The 17,878-nt window shown below is 40.2% G+C and overlaps 1 protein-coding gene across 1 annotated transcript in view; it reads right to left on the reverse strand.

Moving 5' to 3' along the window:
- Positions 1-1,818: 1,818 nt before the first annotated feature.
- LOC124774197 (protein yellow-like) overlaps positions 1,819-17,878 on the reverse strand; it is a 63,901-nt gene continuing 47,841 nt past the window's right edge. Inside the window, exons 4-5 of the mRNA XM_047249461.1 lie at positions 7,994-8,202; positions 1,819-3,326 (exon numbers count right to left, since the gene is read on the reverse strand). Coding sequence (XP_047105417.1) covers positions 3,003-3,326; positions 7,994-8,202 — 533 coding nt within the window. The 3' untranslated portion in view covers positions 1,819-3,002. The remainder of the gene's footprint in view (positions 3,327-7,993; positions 8,203-17,878) is intronic.

The raw sequence follows: 17,878 nt of genomic DNA on the forward strand, positions 1-17,878 counted from the left end.
GGTGGCATCAGATTTGAACAAATGTGTTTTAAAGTTAGCTTTGTTTTATTCTACTTTCAGGAGTATTGATAATGGCTTTTTTTGTTTGTTTATTTTGTTTTGAATAAGTCTCATTCCTTTTCTTTTGTAGAATTTTGTGTTCAGTGTCAATATAACATTATTGGTATGTGAATAAAAGTATTTGCGGCAAATATTTTTAGACCTCCACTTCCCAAGTCTTTGGATAAAATGGATTTAATCATATGAAGAAATCACTTCAGAGTGTTAAGTCAGATAGGTAGCATCTGTATTTACATTTAAAAATCTGCTTTGTATAATGTACTAATGAAATGTGCTTATCTTTTTGTCAGAGGAATCCACCTTAAAAAAGTTACTGGATAACTTCCAGTCCTTTGAGATAAAGTTGCATTATTTGTGTATATCCTCAAAAATTTACATAAAGCGGTAGTGAATTCAGAAGAATGTCCCTGTCCTCCCATCCTTCCACCTTGGATACATTTAAGTGGATATAGCAACAGGTGCAATTTGAACCAATGATTGCGAACATGTCCCATAAATGAGATTGTATCTCAGATACCAACTACTCATTGCAAGGGAGTCAAATATAATTTTGAATACAAGTGTGTGTGTGTGTGTGTGTGTGTGTGTGTGTGTGTGTGTGTGTGTGTGTGTGAGTGTGAGTAGGGATCTCAAAAATTCTAAACATTGCCAGACTGTGAATTTGAGAAGAAGTTTGAGAATTTCCAAGTTTTCTTAAAATGCAGCCGTATAAAAGGCCAAAGTACATCCAGAATCACAAAAATTGTGCACAGATATAAAGACCACAAAATTTCCAAGAGTACATTATTGCAAATGCCAGTTTAGGTCCAAAGTTAAGGTGTAGCACAGGTATTAATTTAGACAACACAGGCACACTCAGACGAATCAGGCAGAGAGAGAGAGAGAGAGAGAGAGAGAGAGAGAGAGAGAGAGAGAGAGAGAGATTTCAGATAACTCGGGAATGTGTATGGGAGGTCTGTCAAATATCAACCATTTAAAATGTTTGCATACATCCAATTATACTAAGTACAATGAGTATGAACTCTTGATATTTATAAATGCTGGTGAGTCCATGCAAAATGGTGTCTGAAATGCCTTCTGTATTGTAGGGTGAATGCTTGGAAGCAAAAGGGAGTATGTGGAGTGTCAGTGACAATCACCAATGACTTTTCTTTTCAGATATGCACAAATATGTGTTCTTTAAAATTTCTGACAGTTATTTTGACAAAATTTCTTTATTATTTACACAATTTTAAATAGTACTAAAACTGTACAAGTTGATATTTTACAAAGAAGAAATGACATGAAGTATGAGGCACAATCCCATGCACATATTTGCTATCAACTGTTTGGTTTTGATGCATTTTAATTCCTTAGTTCTACATAGATAATTTACAACAATGTATTTAAGTGACCAGTGAATTGAGAGGGTTTCTGACTGCTGCCGATGTTCAGAAGTATATAAATTCAAAATGAAACAGGCACTTAGTTAATAATGTATACATGAAACAGTCATTGTATTTTTGAATTGTTACAGTTACAAGCTCAGTACACTAAACAACTACAGTGTTCATGCTAGTAAAGACGATGTTAAATTGTTGAAATGGTTCCTGTACTATGATGGATCATTGTTTACTCTATTTTAAATTAATTCTGAAAGTCACTGCTTGCTTTTAATGTACCTTGAGGATTATAATATAGAGTAAATTATTCATATGCTCTAACCACTTATTTCTTAACTTCAGTTTCATGATAGAATTGTAGTATCATTTACCAGGCTCCAGAGTTACTTTAAATGTAATGTAGGACTGTCATTCTTCATATTAGATATGTAATATACTAAGCACTTATAGTACAAACACATCAAACTATCATTGTGTCTTAACAATCTGCATCTTCCTTGTTGAGAGTCTAAATGCAAAGTTATCACCCTATTTATAACAAAAGTGTATGAATATTCTTAACTTTGATGAGAGGCAATTACACTGATGAGTTACCTTATGATATACACAGAGTTGAGTGTATATTGTAGTACTACAGATAATTAGGAAGCAATATTTGTCTACACAAGATAGAAAAAACAAATGTCATGTAGAAAGAGAGCCTATGGGTGCTTACAAGATACTACTGGCCGTAGAGTTTGCAGATATGTAAGAAATGACATAGCATTAATATTGAACATCTTAATTTCTGTAATGGTGATACTCATCTGAAGGTACTGTTTCATTCTTCATGTACAAATGGAAATGATAAGTCGATTCTAAAACAGCATATGAGGCAATTAAAATACTTCAAGGAAAAGAAATGAGAAAAGGAAATGCCCACTGCCACTGGCTTTCATTTAATGGTTGTGAGAACTCGATAAAACAATAAGTGTGAGGACATGAAGGATAGATTAATTTGTGTTCAGTCTTGAGGGAATTCACATTAATATTGGATTTTGGACTACAAATAATGTTTCAGCCAAGGATGAAAATACAAGTATAATAAGGTTCAAGGAAGATGATAAATCCAGGAACAGTATCATCAGTTTGTTTAAGATATGCCCTCATTGTCACTGTCAAATATCCATGGTTTGTTATTTACAATATAAGAAGGAAAGTTCTGTTAAACAAAATTAGTATAATGAGTCATTCTTTTGCCTTCTGTAACAATTGTTTAATCTTTGCCTTCACAGACAAGGAAACACTCAAAAATTTGTGGGGTATTGAAAGAAGTAACTTTATGATTTTGCCTTTCCAGAGAGAGCACAGTTCTCCTTTCTATGGCAGTATTACATTTCAGTGATGTTAATTCCACCCAGTTTCTTGAAGAGATGAACAATGAGTGATTACCAGCAATTGATGAGAAGTGTGTTTTACACTAGTGACTTATGACAAACTTTAAGCTCCAGACTCATATACAAGAGGCATCTTGAACAAAAGAGCAGCTTGACGTGGGTGTCCAGGCTTGGCAGCAGTTGATCATCGCACCTCATTGGCAGGGCAGAACTGGTTCCTGGGGGAGAGTGCCCCTTGTCCAGGAATGAGTGTGATGTCGGGGTCGCACACGGTTCCACGCACCAGCTCGTCTGTAGACCCCGTCATGATGCGGAAATTAATGTCGTTGGGGTCCAACTCACGGTAGAGGAAGAGTGGCAGACGGTTACTGAGGACCCACAGGTTCTGGCGCAGCTCATGATCCACCTTGAGGTCATTAGGGAAAATGAGCGTCACATTATCTTGTGCCACAATGCCCTGCAGCGACATACGGTAACCATGTGGCTGTGCAGAGTTCCAGCATCCCACCTATGACATCAGAAATTTTATGATTAAAAAAAGTTAATAACACAAAAATGTGGAATGATCATCTAGAATATTTTTTGTTTATGCAGGACCCTTGGTAAGTTGTATTAATTAATGAGGTAGAGAAGGTTCAAACAAGGAGTACACAATTCATCACTGTTTTGTTAATGTAGCATGAGAGTGCCAAAGACACGATATGTAGACTTCAGTGGGAGACTATAAAAGGTGTTGACATTATGAAAAGCCCTACTCTAAAAATTCTAGGATATGAGTTGAAAAACATGTCTGATGTTCACAGCTGTAAAGTTGGGGAGAGTTTGCACACATGGATGGGTACCGACAATCTTTCTTTCTGCTTACCACCTACGAGTGGAACACAAAGGGGGGGAATTTGATTATGGTGCACAGCGCATTTAGCTTGCGCAGGACAAATGTAAACCAAGTGTGCATTGGGAGGGGGGCAGAGGCAGAACATTGGGAATATTATTCGTGCTGAAATCTGACATTTAGTTAGGGGAACCTGTGGCAGAATGGGGTGCCTAATTTTCAACGGTGATTCTGAAGTACAGGAAAATTATAATAAGACTTTAATTTGGTTAAAACCTCTTTGTTATAATATTAACTTCATAAAAATTACACCATGTCAGTATTTAATTACCAGACTTCTTTTTTTATTGCAAAATTTCAGAAATGGCAATTTGCCTCATGAGAGGGGCAAAATGGGGAATAATAGTTCACACACTAGAATTATTTGTAAATGAAAAAAAGTTTTCACATGCAAAAATTAGTTGTAAATCACATAGAAACTATAATATTTTGTGTCTTGTCTAAAGTACATACATGGATAATGTCATTCTCATCCTCATAAGAATTGAGAGTCCATTTGAGGCACACACTGCGACTCATCTTCAAAGCAGTTGAAGCATTTGTCAGCTTCTTCTAATCTACCATTATCATTGGATAAAGTTGGCTGCTTAGGTTTTAAGGAATTTTGGAGCTTGGACTACTCATCTTAGTTATTTGAGACCTGGTTGTAGCTTTATATTTTCCACTTATTACAGACTTCCTGTAGTAGCTCAAGATGCCATTTTGTAGACTTAGACTCTAAGGCTTGTTTTTTGCTTTGCTTTTTCTTCATCAGCATTAATTAGCTCTGTCTTATGAGGAGAGTGGTTAAAATAACTGTTTTGCCTCTATATTTTGACTCCCTCTTGTTGATGTGTGATACTGTGGGTAACAGTATCTGGACTGGAAACCTGGAAGTTGCATCCTGGGGAGAATGCTACTCCACAAAGAGGCATACCCAATGAGTGTGGGGTAAGAGTTGCAGCTTTTATGAAGTTCCAGTCGTGCTGTGATAGACAAGTGTGTCAGCCCTGCAGAAGTTTTCGTCAGAGTTTGCACCTGAATCCCAGAAGTTCCTGATGTTAGGAATTCTAGATTTTCAAAAGCCTTTAACAGCATGTAACATAATTGAGGACTACAAAGGTGCACTTCCAAACAAGGTAGTGGCCACTGATCAAAGGAGGCAAGGATGACTGGGCCTCCTCAGTTTTTCTGCAGTAGTAGTAGTAGTAGTAGTAGTAGTAGTAGCAGCAGCAGCAGCAGCAGCAGCAGCAGTGAGTGCAAAAGATGTTAGCTTACGTTTGTCTAAACTGCCAGCACAAGAGAGCAAGTCAAATTGCGAAAGCTTAACCATAACCTAAGGCAGAGAGGTACAAAGCTTATGGTGAAGAGGCCAGTGATATGCCAGGCCTCCTGCAAATGTTCAGTTGCTGTGGAACCATAATGCCACTACTAGGAATTGGAGAAGTGATTACAGGTTGTTGAAGCCATACTTCCGTGACAAGGGAGGCCAGTGGCTGTGTGCCACCTCTCTAGGTTTCTCTTACAATAGCTGTCCCATGTGCAGTGAATATGGTTGAACACAGCCTTGTACCAGTGGATGTAACACTTTTTATTGGTAACATCATTATTTCTGTGCAGGAACTTCCTCATTTCTGAAGAGGTGTGAAACCAAACAACATTAAATTTTGAAGAAAGGATTTCCAACATTGGAGCTACACCTTCTTCAGAAATATAAGCGCATAACACGTGTATTCCAAAGTTTGTGGTATGAGCAGCATAAGTGGTTATGTGCTAGCTCTACAAAAGGGGACTCATTCTGCTCGCTGTGTTTGTTTTTAAGCACAAGAAAAACAACATAGCTGCTGAGGGTTCCCACGATATGAAGAATCTGTTTACGGGTTTAGCATGGTATACTTCTTCTAAAGATCATATAAGTTGCTTTATTTCATATAAAGAACTATCCAAACAAGGGTATACTATTTCAGAACTGCGTAATGAACATCACTGTTGAAAATTAGACACGGCAGAGAAGTGAAAGCTAACAGAGACATCGTGAAAATTCTGTCACCATAAATCTTTTGTGTAAGTAGGAGGTAGCTTTCACAGGTCATGATGAGAGAGAAGATTCCCTGAATCCTGCAAATTTCAGAGCCACTTTTAAACTTGTGCTAAACAGAAAAGAAGATTTGAAAGCAGACTGGAAGAAAATGGGCTACTTCTGGGGATTTGAAAAGCTATACAGGACACACTAATTGAATGCATAAATGAGGAGATTTCTGAATACATACATTCAGATTTAGGTAGACCCTCATTTGATGCCTTTTTGTGATGTTTGCCAATCTAGAACTAGTGCTGCATTATTCACTGTGCTGAGGGCCACGCTTCAAAGTTATGGTATGAAGAACAAACTCTTGCCCCAAACCCGTGTTGGTGCTTTTTTCTGGCAGCTTTTTTTACACACTGTTTTGCACATTGTTTGAATTTAGTTTTGCAGCAGAGCTGTTCTTGTATAAAACGATTAAGGATTTGTTTCTCCACACTTCAGGATATTCCTGCTTTCTTCCACTGGTCTTTCAAATGCACGGCAGTTCTGGACAGTATTGTTGGTAAACACATTCCTTTGAGCAGTGAAAAGAGATGAAACTGTAATGCGAGAATAATATCTGACATTCATGAAAACTGTCTAGGGCTAACTGAGGTCTGTAATTATCGTATGGTAGGGAAACTTGGTAAATATGGTAATGCAGTAATGTAGAACTAATTTACATTGGAAAGAAATTAGTTCCAATTTCGACCATCAGGTGCAAATCTGGCGGTGAACACCGTCTGTATGGCAGCATGACATCCGTGCTGTCATTTGATAAGACATAACGTGAGTGAACAGTATGGCTGTCGAGCAGTCAGACTGTGCACTGTTACTGAAAACAGTTTATGTAAACGTCAGCAGTGTATCGAGAGAGTATCGCTGACAGAAAGCCTGAGAAGCCCGATGTCATTCAATGGTTTAAAGAAGGTAGTAATTAACTTCGAAAACAGGGGCGACCTTGGCGTAGCACCTGGAAGAGAAAGTTTCTGTGCTGTAATTAACAATGCAGCATGGGCCTTGGGTTGTCACAGTGCCCGTGCAGCATCATGAGAGTTCTCCATCCCATGGTCAATGGTGTGGAAAGTTCTGAAGGTTATTTTACACTGGCACCCATATAAGATCCAAACGGTGCAATAACTGAAACCTCGTAATCTGAAGCAACATCCTGAACTTGCTGTCCCATTCCTGGCAAAGTTGATCGCATGTGGTCAGGCAATATTCTTTGGAGCGATGAGACACATTATACTCCACAGGGCACAGTGAATACATAGAACAGCCAAATTTGGTGTACCGTTAAATCGCAGGTCGTGCACGAACAGCCAATGCTCTCGCTGTATGTGACTGTGTGATGTGGATTCACAAGCACCTTTATTCTCGGACTGTTCTTCCGTGAAGAGAATACACCCAGAGCGCCTGTCAGTTGTACAACGATGTCTGTTCGTTATCGAGACCTCCTTGTACACCATGTGATTCCCTCTTTGGAAGAGCTCAGTTGTGTGGAAGCCAATGTTTTCAGCCACAGTGGGCAACACCTCACATCGCTCGCCCATTGAAATACCTGCTTAACGCAGCCTTCCACGAACGTGTTACCTCTAGAGGTTTTCCAGATGTATGGCCTGCTAGATCATGACTTTGGGATCAGGGGATATCCAAAGGAAGGCGTTTACTAGGGACACGTTTAGTCTCAACCTGATCTGAAGACCAGTATACAGGAACTCTTTGCTCAGATTCCACGAGCAACTGTTGAACACGCCATGTTATGGATCCAGCGTCTTGTGGATGTCTCTGATGCTGGTACTGGGCAAATTGTGTAAGAGGTGCTTAGTAATAAAATCGGCATTATGCCCTTCTCACTTGTTTGATCTCTTATGCCCTCGCCCCATTCCTAATCCATTGCATTTGGAAACATTCCCGTATGTCTTTCTGGTTGTCACAACGCCAGATCTGCACATGGTGTCCAAAATTGGAACTAATTTTTTCCAGAATAAACTGGTTCCACTTTAACGTATTAGAATATCTACGAAATTTCGCTGCCGTATGATACCTGCATCCCACAACGGACCTCTGTGAGTAGCTGCACTTGAATTGTAACCACCATGTATGTAGAGAAGGCAAACACCATCAGCAAGTTTCATGGTCGGAGCTTGATTTTTTCCATGTGGTAATTAAAGCCTGATGACTGCTCCACGTAACTTCCAGTGTAACACTAGAGGTGTTAGGTGTGCTGGTGACTTACGGCGTCCCTGGTGACCAGGTTGTAGAACATGACACCGCGGCGGTCCATGGCCGAGGCGGAGGCGTGCGCGTCTTTGAGTCCGCGCGGCTCCTCCAGCAGGTGGAACTCGTCGTCGCTGGTCTTGGCCGCCGTCTCGTTGCGCAGGATGGACGACAGCACCGCGAACTCGCGGAAGCTCGACATCGGGTGGAAGAACAGTGTGCGGTCTCCTGCGCACGGACAAGGTGGACGACGTGACACAGCGGTTCACACGTGACCTAGTTTTGCTTGCATATGGATATGATGAAGTAACACCTCACAAGTATAAAAATATACATAGAGAGAAATCCTTGTTCTACTGGTGTTGTGCATGTTGCCATGATAAATTGTGTGAAGTTGGAATGGTATTTTTGATTTGCATTTGAAATTTAATGAGAGGCTCGTCCACAAAATAAGTTCCGTTTGGTTCTATAAAACAAACGTGTACAGACACAGATAAAAAAAAAATTATTGTACAAAAATCTACAACTGAAACTTCCTGGCAGATTAAAACTGTGTGCCGGACTGAGACTCGAACTCGGGACCTTTGCCTTTCGCGGGCAAGTGCTCTACCAACTGAGCTACCCAAGCACGACTCAAGCCCTGTCCTCACAGCTGTACTTCCGCCAGGCTGTGAGGACGTGGCGTGAGTCGTGCTTGGGTAGCTCAGTTGCCGGCGTGGTAGCTCGGCGTGTTCGGTCAGAGGGTTAGCTGCCTTCTGTAATAACTAAAAAAAAAAAAACTGAGTTAATCGATCAACAACGAACTTACACGGATGTCTTGCGACGTCCGCCCCAAGCAGATACAACGAACCAAAGCGAACAATATGAGATTTTTTTGTTAGAAAAAAAAAAAGGTTGGTAGTGCACTTGCCCGCGAAAGGCCAAGGGTCTGAGTTCGAGTCTCGGTCCAGCACACAGTTTTAATCTGCCAGGAAGTTTCATATCAGCGCACAGTCCGCTGCAGAGTGAAAATCGCATTCTGGAATCTTCAACTGTTAAACTACTTTTCTACATAGCTTCCGAAATTTTGTAGGCACTTGTCATGACGTGACACAAGTTTTTGTATGCCTTCTTCATAGAAGTTTGCCGCCTGTGTATTCAACCATGTGGTTTTTCAGTAACAATTTCATGAATTAGTGATCGTGGGATTTGCGGAACTTCCATAGCAAGGGCACTAAGTGTAAACTCACCGTTGCTCTTCAATTGTGTTCCAGGGGACTGATGACTTCAGAATTTAGTCCCATAGTGCTCAGAGCCATTTTTCAATTGTGTGAACCATTTCATCAGTAACCAAAGACGGGCGTCCACTTCGTTCTTCATCATGCACTTGATCACATCCTTCATTGAACAGTCTGACCCATGTTCTAACCACTGAATCACTCATAGCATTTTGTCCGTAAACCTCGCAGATTTGCTGATGAATTTCCTTTGGTTTAACTTTCTTTGCATTTATAAAACGAATCACAGATCTGATTTCACACGCGGCTGCATTTACAACTACGACTGACATTATAAAGAAGCACTACAAATGTCGGCAGCAGTGATCTGGAAATGGCGTACATGTCTTCTCCTTGAGTCAGAATAACTGCCGCGTATGCTCGGAACTGCTATCGTAGCTCTGCCGCGGATAGAAATACGAGGGCTATCCACAAAGTACATTACGTTTACGTTTGTGTCCGTTAGGGGTGGGGCTAGCGCGGCCATCTTGGTTCATGGCATTGCGCCGCTCAGTTGGCATCCTGCCATGCTAGTGAGAGGTTCGTGCTGCACTCAGTTGAGTTACTGTCACAGTTTGAAATGTCAGCGTTAATTGAAAATGCCACGAAGTGTGAAGTGCAAGCTGTAATAAGGTTTCTGACTGCAAAAAACTGTACACCGATAGAAATCTATCGGCAGCTTTGTGAAGTGTATGGGGACAACATAATCAGCGAAGGTGGAGTGCGTCAATGGGTCATAAAATTTAAAAATGGCCGAACTAACGTTCACGACGAAGAGCGAAGTGTAAGACCTAGCATAGTGACTGCCGAATTTGTCGAAAAAGTCAATGCCGCGGTCCATGAAAACCGTAATTTCACAATAACGGAACTCTCTATGAGTTTTCTACAAATTTCACGAAGTTTGTTGCACGAAATCACTACCGAAAAGCTTGGTTACCACAAGTTTTGTGTGAGATGGATACCAAAACTCGTGACAAAGATTCACAAAAATCAGCGAATGGCTGCAGCGTTAACGTTTTTGGACGCTTATGAGAAAGATGGCGACTCATTACTCGATCGCATCGTTACTGGTGGCGAAACATGGGTTAAGCATGTGAACTGCGAGACAAAATTGCAGTCAATGCAGTGGGGGCACACAAATTCACCCCGAAAACCCAAGAAATGCATGCAGACAATGTCGGCAAGGAAGGTGATGGCGACTGTCTTTTGGGACAGAAAAGGTGTGATTTTTGTGGATTTCCTGGAAAGAGGCACTACAATAAACTCTCGAAGGTATTGCCAAACTATGCACAACCTCAGAAGAGCAATACAAAACAAGCGCAGGGGAAAGTTGGGCTCAAAGATCTTGCTGATTCACGACAACGCCCGGGCCCACACGACAAATGCCACTCGTGAAGTTCTCGAATCTTTTAAGTGGGAGTTGTTTCCTCATCCGCCGTACAGTCCCGACCTGGCACCGAGCGGCTTCCACTTATTCCCAGCAATGAAGAAGTGGTTGGCTACGCAGCGTTTTGATGACGACGCACAGCTTCAAGAAGAGGTAACCACGTGGTTGAAGGTGCAGGCGGCCGAATTTTACGACGAGGGAATTTCCAAGCTCCTCCATCGCTATGATAAGCGCCTTAATTTAAATGGCAACTATGTAGAAAAGTAGTATTTAAGTGTGGCTTTCATCTATATATAATTAAAAAAATTCCAATACTTTATTGATTTTTAATTTCAAAACGTAATGTACTTTGTGGATAGCCCTCATAGAAACGGAACTTACTTTGTGGATGACACTCGTATTATGCCCAGACAGCCATACGAGCTACCAAATGATTAGCTATGCGTATTTCTTTTCAAGGATTAACATCATAAAATAAGGTAAGGATAATGCAGGATTAGATTTAAAATGAAGAAGAAAATAAGAATACAGGTAAGCTACTATGACAATACAGTGAATGCCTTATCGTAGCCATCATAGACGCAAAGTCAACACCCATTACCTGAGTTAGTATGCTTCCACACATGATAAAGTGTTTGAAAGAATTTGTGGTAAGATGAAAGAAATTATTCAGATCGTTCAGGTCGATGAAAATTTAATTATGATGAGGGACTGGTTTTCGGTCGTAGAAAGGGAAAGTGAATGATAAACGGGAGATCAACGACTGGAGGAAAATTTTAAACTGCGAAACATTTCCAGGAGCAGACTTGTCTCTGACCGTAATTTATTGATTGCTAATTTGCTCGGAATAGTTCCGTTCTTCGAAACGAATATTAAAGAAGGGCTTTTGCATACCATCACTTTTTAGGGTTCCACTTCTCAGTCGGAAAAAGTGAACCCTTGTATTTTAAACGTACAAGCCCATTTGCATAAGATTTCGAATCTAATTTGGATCACTCATTTTTCATAACAATTCGGGGCCAATTTGCATCACTTAATTAATTGTTCTCTCCCCACAAACCATGGACCTTGCCGTTGGTGGGGAGGCTTCCGTGCCTCAATGATACAGATAGCCGTACCGTAGGTGCAACCACAACGGAGGGGTATCTGTTGAGAGGCCAGACAAATGTGTGGTTCCTGAAGAGGGGCAGCAGCCTTTTCAGTAGTCGCAGGGGCAACAGTCTGGATGATTGACTGATCTGGCATTGTAACACTAACCAAAATGGCCTTGCTGTTCTGGTACTGCGAACGGCTGAAAGCAAGGGGAAACTACAGCCGTAATGTGTCCCGAGGGCATGCAGCTTTACTGTATGATTAAATAATGATGGCGTCCTCTTGGGTAAAATATTCCGGAGGTAAAATAGTCCCCCATTCGGATCTCCGGGTGGGGACTACTCAAGAGGACGTCGTTATCAGGAGAAAGAAAACTGGCGTTCTACGGATCGGAGCACGGAATGTCAGATCCCTTAATCGGGCAGGTAGGTTAGAAAATTGAAAAAGGGAAATGGGTAGGTTAAAGTTAGATATAGTTGGAATTAGTGAAGTTCGGTGGCAGGACGAACAAGACTTCTGGTCAGGTGAATACAGGGTTATAAATACAAAAACAAATAGGGGTAATGCAGGAGTAGGTTTAATAATGAATAAAAAAGTAGATGTACGGGTAAGCAGCTACAAACAGTATAGTGAACCCATTATTGTGGCCAAGATAGACACGAAGCCCACGCCTACTACAGTAGTACAAGTTTATATGCCAACTAGCTCTGTAGATGACGAAGAAATTGATGAAATGTATGATGAGATAAAAGAAATTATTCAGGTAGTGAAGGGAGACGAAAATTTAATAGTCATGGGTGACTGGAATTCGTCAGTAGGAAAAGGAAGAGAAGAAAACGTAGTAGGTGAATATGGACTGGGGCTAAGAAATGAAAGAGGAAGCCGCCTGATAGAATTTTGCGTAGAGCATAACTTAATCAAAGCTAATACTTGGTTTAAGAATCATGAAAGAAGGTTGTATACATGGAAGAACCCTGGAGATTCTAAAAGGTATCAAATAGATTATATAATGGTAAGACAGAGATTTAGGAACCAGGTTTTAAATTGTAAGACATTTCCAGGGGCAGATGTGGACTCTGACCACAATCTATTGGTTATGAACTGTAGATTAAAACTGAAGAAACTGCAAAAAGGTGGGAATTTAATCAGATGGGACCTGGATTAACTGAAAGAACCAGAGATTGTACACAGTTTCAGGGAGAACATAAGGGAACAATTGACAGGAATGGGGGAAAGAAATGCAGTAGAAGAAGAATGGGTAGCTTTGAGGGATGAAATAGTGAAGGCAGCAGAGGATCAAATAGGTAAAAAGACGAGGGCTAGTAGAAACCCTTGGGTAACGGAAGAAATATTGAATTTAATGGATGAAAGGAGAAAATATAAAAACGCAGTAAATGAAGCAGGCAAAAGGGAATACAAACGTCTCAAAAATGATATAGACAGGAAGTGCAAAATGGCTAAGCAGGGATGGCTAGAGGGCAAATGTAAGGATGTAGAGGCCTATCTCACTAGGGGTAAGATTGATACTGCCTACAGGAAAATTAAAGAGACCTTTGGAGAAAGGAGAACCACTTTCATGAATATCAAGAGCTCCGATGGAAACCCAGTCCTAAGCAAAGAGGGGAAAGCAGAAAGGTGGAAGGAGTATATAGAGGACCTATACAAGGGCGATGTACTTGAGGACAGTGTTATGGAAATGGAAGAGGATGTAGATGAAGATGAAATGGGAGATATGATATTGCATGAAGAGTTTGACAGAGCACTGAAAGACCTGAGTCGAAACAAGGCCCCCGGAGTGGACAACATTTCTTTAGAACTAGTGACAACCTTGGGAGAGCCAGTTCTGACAAAACTCTACCATCTGGTGAGCAAGATGTATGAGACAGGCGAAATACCCTCAGACTTCAAGAAGAATATAATAATCCCAATCCCAAAGAAAGCAGGTGTTGACAGATGTGAAAATTACCGAACTATCAGTTTAATAAGTCACAGCTGCAAAATACTAACGCGAATTCTTCACAGACGAATGGAAAAACTGATAGAAGCCGACCTCGGGGAAGGTCAGTTTGGGTTCCGTAGAAATGTTGGAACACGTGAGGCAATACTGACCCTACGACTTATCTTAGAAGAAAGGTTAAGGAAGGGCAAACCTACGTTTCTAGCATTTGTAGACTTAGAGAAAGCTTTTGACAATGTTGATTGGAATACGCTCTTTCAAATTCTGAAGGTGGCAGGGGTAAAATACAGAGATCGAAAGGCTATTTTCAATTTGTACAGAAAGCAGATGGCAGTTGTAAGAGTAGAGGGACATGAAAGGGAAGCAGTGGGTGGGAAGGGAGTGAGACAGGGTTGTAGCCTATCCCCGATGTTATTTAATCTGTATATTGAGCAAGCAATAAAGGAACCAAAGAAAAGTTCGGTGTAGGTATTAAAACCCATGGAGAAGAAATAAAAACTTTGAGGTTCGCCGATGACATTGTGATTCTGTCAGAGACAGCAAAGGACTTGGAAGAGCAGTTGAATGGAATGGACAGTGTCTTGAAAGGAGGGTATAAGATGAACATCAACAAAAGCAAAACGAGGATAATGGAATGTAGTCGAATTAAGTCGGGTGACGCTGAGGGAATTAGACTAGGAAATGAGACACTTAAAGTAGTAAAGGAGTTTTGCTATTTGGGGAGCAAAATAACTGATGATGGTCGAAGTAGAGAGGATATAATATGTAGACTGGCAATGGCAAGGAAAGCGTTTCTGAAGAAGAGAAATTTGTTAACATCGAGTATAGATTTAAGCGTCAGGAAGTCGTTTTTCAAAATATTTGTATGGAGTGTAGCCATGTATGGAAGTGAAACGTGGACGATAAATAACTTAGACAAGAAGAGAACAGAAGCTTTCGAAATGTGGTGCTACAGAAGAATGCTGAAGATTAGATAGGTAGGTCACGTAACTAATGAGGAGGTATTGAATAGAATTGAGGAGAGGAGGAGCTTGTGGCACAACTTGACTAGAAGAAGGGATCGGTTGGTAGGACATGTTCTGAGGGATCAAGGGATCACCAACTTAGTATTGGAGGGCAGCGTGGCGGGTAAAAATCGTAGAGGGAGACCAAGAGATGAATACACTAAGCAGATTCAGAAGGATGTAGGCAGCAGTAGGTACTGGGAGATGAAGAAGCTTTGCACAGGATAGAGTAGCATGGAGAGCTGCATCAAACCAGTCTCAGGACTGAAGACCACAACAACAACAATTAATTGTTAAGCCATTAGGTGGAACCCACATATGTAATGTCGTCTTTGAGCTCTCCAGCGTGATTTTCAACAACTTCGCGGAAAAATGTTAGCTAAATTATGTCCATCCACTGGTAGGAACATGTATCGTCGATTCCTTTAATTGCATTTAGAACTTTTCCTTTAAAAACAATTGAATAACAAAAGATGCACATAAAATATACAGTATTTTATACTGCTAGAAACCTGTAAAACTCTGTAATACTGTCAACTTGCTGTACTATTGTTTACCGTAACGGCATGTAATTATTTCGTACCGTAATTATTGTAATACGCAATATAAAATTAACTGTCAATATAAACAAAGTGTTTAGCTACTAGATTATAGCTGTTTGAGACTTTTACTCTGATCTGTTTTTATTTGACAACTATTATCCCCAGCAAGGCGGATACACCACACAGTGTAATTTTGTCACTAAATTCGTTTTCCCCAGCCAAGAAGTCAAATACATATAAAACCTGTCGAAAGAAGCGGACCAATTCAGTTAACTTTTTAATACACAAAGCGAAATCAGTAAATTCGTATAGCCTAGCCAAGCAAATTCAATGTTTGTATTTTTAAAGTTAAGATTGTGGAGCTTAATTCTGTCACTGACGTAATGTTGCGAAAAAACTTCTGTCACTGAGGTTTTTTTTTTTAAAAAAAAAGAAAACGAACACTTCTGTCTGTTCGATCTTTGGTGTACTACGAAACTAACAGCGTCATCTATTGCTTCTTTGGTGTACTATGCCGTGTGGTCAAATTTCTTAGATAAACATCCGAACTACTGAGGTGAGCAGACTCCTAAAATTTAAAATTACGTTATCCTTTTTTTTCGTGGCCTATTTTGCTAAAACAATGCCTATATGTTGCCTCAAGTTACGCTCAAGATACCTATGAAAGCCCCTTGAAATTAGTGTAGTAGTTTTGGAGATGAGCATATTTATAGACAGACAGACAGGACGGTCTTACTGTGTTATTGTTAGTAGAGACCAACTCCAGAGATGCTTAGAAGAAATTTCAGAAGTGTAGGACGTTTCGTAGATCCCATCTGGATGCGTTAACAGATCCAGAGGGCGTCGGGAATTTCAAAAAAAGAATTGAGCAACCATTGATTGAAACAGGGGAAAAAATATGATAGAAGACGGATGGGCAACTTTCAGAGAAAAAATAGTGAAGGGTGCAAAGGATCAAATAGGCAAAAAGACAAGACCCAGTCGAAGTCCTAAGGTAAAACACGAGATGTATAATTTAACTGACGAAAGGAGGAGATATAAAAATGCAGGAACTGAATCGACCAAAACGAAATAAAAACTCCTGAAAATTGTGACTGACTTTTGCATTGTAAAACGGCGAAGTGGAAAGGGCTGGAGGAGAAATGTAACGCTGTAGGGGCATCTGTGACTATGGGAAAGATATATAAGACCTACGCGGGAACTGAATTGGCCTTTTGAGGAAACGGAAGAGTTGGTTGAATATCAAGATCTCTGATGGTAAGCCAGTAGTAAGTAAACAAAGTAAGGCTCAAAGCTGAAAGGAATAAAAAGAAAAGCTGTACATGGAAAACAAACTTGAAAGCATATTATATTATTTTATAAAGAAGGAGTTAGACAAGATGGAAGATATGCTAATACGAGAAGAGTTTGACATATGTCGAACCAAGGTCTCTGAAGTAGACGATTTTCCCTCAGAATTATTAGGATCCTTGGAAAACTTAACGTGATAGACAGGTAAAATAGCCTCAGACTTCAAGAGGAATGTAGTCTAATAATTCCAGTCCCAAAGAAGTCGTGTGATGATAGGTTTATCGTCCATGTTTCACTTACGTATGCTGCTACACTCCAGCCCTCCTAACGCTTCAATTTATATTTGACGATAATAATTTTTTCAGAAATTATTTTCTTGCTATTGCCAGTTTGCATACCCAATCCACCCAACCTCGTCCAGTGACAATTACTCGTAATTTGCTTCCCAAACGGCGAAAAGGATCTATTAATTTTAGGGTCTCAGTTCATAATCTAGTACCCTCGGCAGCGCCTAAGTTATCTTCCATGTTCTTTTACCCTCTCTGTCAGAAGTCATCGGCAAATCTCAAAGATTTCATTTCCTCTTCGTGAACTTTAATTCACTTTCCATATTTCTCCTTGGTTTCCTTCACATTTTTAATATTTCCACACGTGTTTTTACATTTATCCAGACCGACCTTCCCGAGGTTGGCTTCTACCAGTTTTTCTATTCTTATGTAAATAATTCGTTTCAGTATTTTGAAACTATGACGTATCAAACTAAGAGCACGGTGATATTTGCACTTCTCCGAACCTGTTTTCTGTTATATTGGGATTATTACACTCTTTGTAAGTCTGAGGGTCTCAGACGTCTTGTTCAGTAGGTGGAAACGTTTTGTCATGGTTTACTCTTCTAAGAGTCTCAATGATTCTGAGGCAATGTTGGTGCTCCAGCTGAACGAATTAGTAGTTTTCGTGAAAGGTCATTTATTTTTTTCTAGTGTTGAAGTATCTTCTTCTTCGTGTCACATATTAGGCATATTAGGTGCTACATCTCTTGTATGGTGTGGATAGATTTGTTCTTCCAGTGCATTTATAATTGAGATCCTTTACCGGGAATCTTCCAGCACCCATGCAGTCTACACTTTCCTTTAATTTTCTCCTGTTCTCCTTTATTTTTTGGTTTAGGTTACGTGTCCTAAAACTTTTTTATGTCCTTTTCTCTTTTCCGATCTTCCCTTGAACATCCTTCCACTCTTCTTAGAAATCTCGTTTTTTAAGCCTGTATTGTACTTTCTTGACGTCTTGTTGCTCATACTTCTTTTCCAGAAGTACTGCTTTTGTGTTATAAAACTTCAGGTGTGTTTTTTCCTGGCTTTATTCTGCAAACTTCTAAC

The sequence above is a fragment of the Schistocerca piceifrons genome, chromosome 2 (genome assembly GCF_021461385.2).
Source record: "Schistocerca piceifrons isolate TAMUIC-IGC-003096 chromosome 2, iqSchPice1.1, whole genome shotgun sequence".
Classification (NCBI taxonomy): domain Eukaryota; kingdom Metazoa; phylum Arthropoda; class Insecta; order Orthoptera; family Acrididae; genus Schistocerca; species Schistocerca piceifrons.